At 46.6% G+C, this 4,470-nt stretch overlaps 1 protein-coding gene across 1 annotated transcript; it reads right to left on the bottom strand.

Moving 5' to 3' along the window:
- Positions 1-817: 817 nt before the first annotated feature.
- LOC311039356 (transcriptional regulator Myc-like) lies at positions 818-3,970 on the bottom strand. Its single transcript, XM_084049179.1, has 3 exons — positions 3,702-3,970; positions 2,554-3,322; positions 818-1,845 (listed from the first exon to the last, which is right to left on the bottom strand). Exons 2-3 carry the CDS (start codon positions 3,266-3,268, stop codon positions 1,202-1,204), a joined length of 1,359 nt encoding a protein of 452 aa, XP_083905305.1. The 5' UTR covers positions 3,269-3,322; positions 3,702-3,970; the 3' UTR covers positions 818-1,201.
- Between the last annotated feature and the right edge of the window lie 500 nt (positions 3,971-4,470).

Genomic DNA, 4,470 nt, shown 5'->3' with positions numbered 1-4,470 from the left:
GAACAAGTGTTAATTCAAAAGAAGGAACACTAGTTGTCTCCCAAAGTGTCTGTGTGTGGGGGGGGGGGGGGGGGGGTAATCTGTGTGGAATAGGAGTTGGTCAGTGAAATTCGTATACAGAAGTCAGAATAATGTAGTGTTTAAAGACTCATTTGTTTGCTGTTTGCTTCAGCTCTTATGTATGTTAAATGAGACATAGGATGTTGGATACCAGAGAGACTAGAAATTACAACTGGATTTTTCTCTGAGCTCAAGAGTATTCATGACATTATTCTTGTGTTACCTACATATTCTAAATGAGTCTTCCAAGAGACAAGAAGGTGGCCACACACACTGGCAGCCAAAGTGCCAATATTTTATTCTGGATGCGGAAAACTACATCTTCAGCTTACCTTGACTTCTTTTTTCTGCCCATGCACCACCAGCAACAGGTCACATCACTCATTTTCATGGCTTGTTCTGCAGGTTTTAACTCCCAAGCCAGGTTAACAAAGGCTTATTAAAACTTACTGTTCTTGAATTGCTATGTAAACATGATTCATAACCCCCCCCTTCAAGCACCTTGGCACTATGGCAGGACTTACTGATTCATGTAGCTTTAGTCTCCTTTGACACCTTAAAATAACCTCCGGCAAAAGCATACCTGTAACGTTCTGTATGTTTTCTATATTATACCTACTGTATGTATGTACATACAGTATAGGGTTTAGGCTCACATAGGAACTCTGCTCATTAAGTGAAACGTTGTGCAGATACTATAGGAATATGTGAAATGTTATGCACAGGAACAAGAGACACATTTTCAACAAGAAATTCTCTTTATATTTCAAAAGAACCTAGAACATAATGTAAAACAATACACAAAAAACAACTGGGTCTGAACTTCCAGACAATTTAGATCCAAAAATACAATTCTTAGGAAATATTATATACAAAAACATAAAAATGTATATTTTACGCCGGGCACGGAACTGTGGGTAAGGCCCATTTTTAATATTTTATTAATAAAAATAAACTTTTAAATATTTAATCCACCCATAACTTCAATTGAGGCAGTCCAACATTGAAATCAAACAAGATTCCAGGAATCCTTTTCTTTTTTGCATTTGCATGCAATATTTTAACTATACACACTCGGAACTTGCATAAAAAACAATGAAGGCCAAGATTAAGAAGTCTATTATTGATTCTCCACAACAACTCAGGTGCGAGAGTTCTGCTGCAGCAGCGCGAGCCGCTGTCGTAACAGTTCACTCCTCCTCCTCAGCTGCTCCTTGAGGGAGACCAGCCGCTGCTCGTCATCCTGCATGCCGTAAATGCACTCCGTGGCCTTCTTCAGGATGACCACCTTGGCCGCCTTCTCGTTGTTGGCCACCTCGGGGATCTCGTCCCGCAAGGCGAAGAAGCTCAGCTTGAGCTCGTTCCTCCGCTGGCGCTCCAGCACGTTGTGAGTCCTTCTCTTGTCGTAGTCCTCCGTGTCGGACGTCGCCGCCGCCCGCGGACTGGAGCACTTGCGGTTGCTGCTGATCTGCTTGAGAACTCTGCTGTGGCTGTGGTGGCTGTGGCCGCTGCCACCAGTGATGCTATTGCTGCTGCTGCTAGTCTCCAGCTTCAGCCTCTTGACAGCCGGCTGCTCCTGCCTCGTGGAAGGGGGCGCGGCGTAATTATGCTGGTGGGTGGAGACATGGCATCTCTTCAGTACGAGCGGGCTGGGGTGTCTGCTGCTGTCTGACGGGCTGGAGGAGTCGCAGCGCTTCAGCTGTCTCTTCTCCACTGTGACCACATCGATCTCCTCTTCCTCCTCATCATCCTCCTCATCATCGTCATCATCTCCATCCTCATCTTCTAAAAAAAGGAGATCGATCAACACAAATAGTAAGCATCCACATACTGACTGACCCGAGTTGCATAGTTTACATTCCATGCTACTCTGAGTACAAACGACCACTTTCCACATCATCTGATCATAACCTTTGCAGCCCCTCACATAATCACACTAGTCTAGAATACAGCTAGGGGGTTATGCAACAAATTTCCCTGGTAAGCCCAAAATAAGGGCAGCACCTTCAAACACAAATAAAATATATATAAATCTGTACTAGATTCAGTCATGCCAGCACCCCCGCCCCCCCCCCCCCCACCTGTTTACTGTACATATTTTCCCCCCCACCCCGAACTGTTTACTGTACATATTCCCCCCCCCACCCCCAACTGTTTACTGTACATATTTTTTGTTGTTGATTACTACACATTTATATGTTTTTGCAACATTAAATGTTTCAATGAATTGAATACACATGGACCCCAATGGAAACAATGCTTTCTTGGGTTTTAATCATTTTAGCAGACCTTGAATAGAACTGTACTTTCTGTGCTATTCTTTTTATGCAAACTGTTAAGTATTCAATCAATCAATCAGTGAACATTAATTTCCATCTAACAGTGCCATCAATAAATTGCAAATGCAAAAAAAAGACATGCAGCAGACATGCAGCAGACGTAAATAAAGACAGGGTGTGAAGGGTGTGTGATTTAATGCTTATTCAGCAATACCTGAGTCACTACAACTGCTGCTGCTGCTCCCGCTGTTCGGTGGGGTATCCAGTGCCAAATCCTTAGGTGGCGTGACTGTGCTGCTGCTGCTTGGCTTGCTGTTGTTGTTGGGGGTCTCGGCTATCGGGTAGGGGAAGACCACCGAGGGGTCGATGCATTCCGACGCGGACGTGTTGAGATCCTGCAGGTAGTTGGAGTTCAGCCTCCCAGTGGCGCCGCCGCCACCACCAGCCCCACCGCCGCCGCACACCGCGCTACTGTCACCGACGACGGCGGACTCTTTCCTGGCGGCGTGCAGCGAGGCGAGCCGCTCCGACACCACCTTCTCCAGCTTGTCCGCGGCGGAGAAGCCGCTCCACATGCAGTCCTGGATGATGATGGACTTCAGGAAGGTCTGCGAGGCGTAGTCGGCGACGGCGTCGCAGATGATGCTCTGGTTCACGGCGTCGTCGCCCAGGAACTCGGTGACCATCTCCAGCTGGTCGGCGGTGGAGGGGAACAGGCTGGACAGCGACGGCCGGCGGCTGGGCGACAGCGGCGGCGTGGGCAGCAGCTCGAACTTCTTCCAGATGTCCTCGCTGGGCGCCGGAGGCTGGAGGTTCTGCTGCTGGTTGTAGTAGAAGTCCTCCTCCTCGTTGTCGTAGTAGAAGTACGGCTGCAGGGAGTCGTAGTCGTAGTCATAGTTTTTACTCGTCAGACTGGAATTTAACGGCATGGTGGCTGTGGCTGCCGTTGTTGTTGTTGTTGTTGTTCTTTTTCGTAGAGCTGACTGAAAAGAATGCAAGATATTAGTGGATATTCCGTAGAATTGTGCTGGTTTTCATGCATCAGTAGTAGTAGTATAGTAGCAGCAGCTGGCACTGACAGCCTGATCACAGTGCACACGTCAGTCCATAACACGCAGCTACTATGCACTACTACGCAAGCACGCGTTGCATGCATGCACCAAGACAGTGTTGCAGCAGGTGCTGCGTTTAACACAAAGTTGACTTGAAAAAAAAAAATGAAAAAAGGGAATTAGCATTTAGTCTTTTATAACGTGCATAATGTTCGTTTGTTTAACACTTTGCTTTTTTGCACACTGTTGGCGTGAGAACGGTATGTACAGGGCTGCCTGCCCTGCAGAAACAGAAACACCCCCCTCTTACCTTAGATGTGAAAACGTTGACAGCGGTCTATGGAAAAGCCGGGGGTAAAATACAACGCGATCCAATAAAGCGCTTAGGTGAAAAAGCGATCCAAATCCAAAGTACAGTTTGCCCCAAAAAGTATTCCACACGAGATTGTAAAACCATTAATTCCAGGCTCTGGGTGAGCGGGTGAGATGATGATCTTGTTGTTATTGATTTCAGGTGGAGTGGAAGTGGACGCATGCATGGAGTAGATCTGGCGGAGCTGCAGTGTAGGACCGTCATCAGCTGCATGAGAATCACAGCTGAGGATTCCTTCCGCGGCGGTCAATAAAAAGCTCGTTTTTAGTGCTGCCTGCTCCCCGCGTATCCGTCCGCCTGATTTTCCCGCTAAACGCCGGTGGGCTATTTATTTTTTAACGTTTACCTAACCGAAATATATCAAATGTCTTCTTGAATAACCTTTTGCTTGCAGAAGATTACGCACGGCCGCGGGACATTATACGCGCCGGGGGTTAATTGGGCTTTATGAGAATGACTGTGAACTGGGACTATTTGTTGCGGAAGGAGACTGAAAGTGGGAGGGGTTAGAGTAGAGTAGTGAGATTCGTCCATTGAAGCGCACAGCAGTCAGCCTTATATTACTACTACTGGAGCACAAGATATTATTAGACCTAAACAGTGGTGTAAAGTAACTAAGTACATGTACTTAAGTAAGTACACTTTTGAGGATTTTTTTTTACTTTACTGGAGTGTATCCAATTTTGAGTACTTTTACTTCTACTCC

The sequence above is a fragment of the Gymnoscopelus microlampas genome (genome assembly GCF_963454915.1).
Source record: "Gymnoscopelus microlampas genome assembly, chromosome: 22".
NCBI lineage: Eukaryota > Metazoa > Chordata > Actinopteri > Myctophiformes > Myctophidae > Gymnoscopelus > Gymnoscopelus microlampas.
This window is presented reverse-complemented; position numbering and strand designations above follow the sequence as displayed.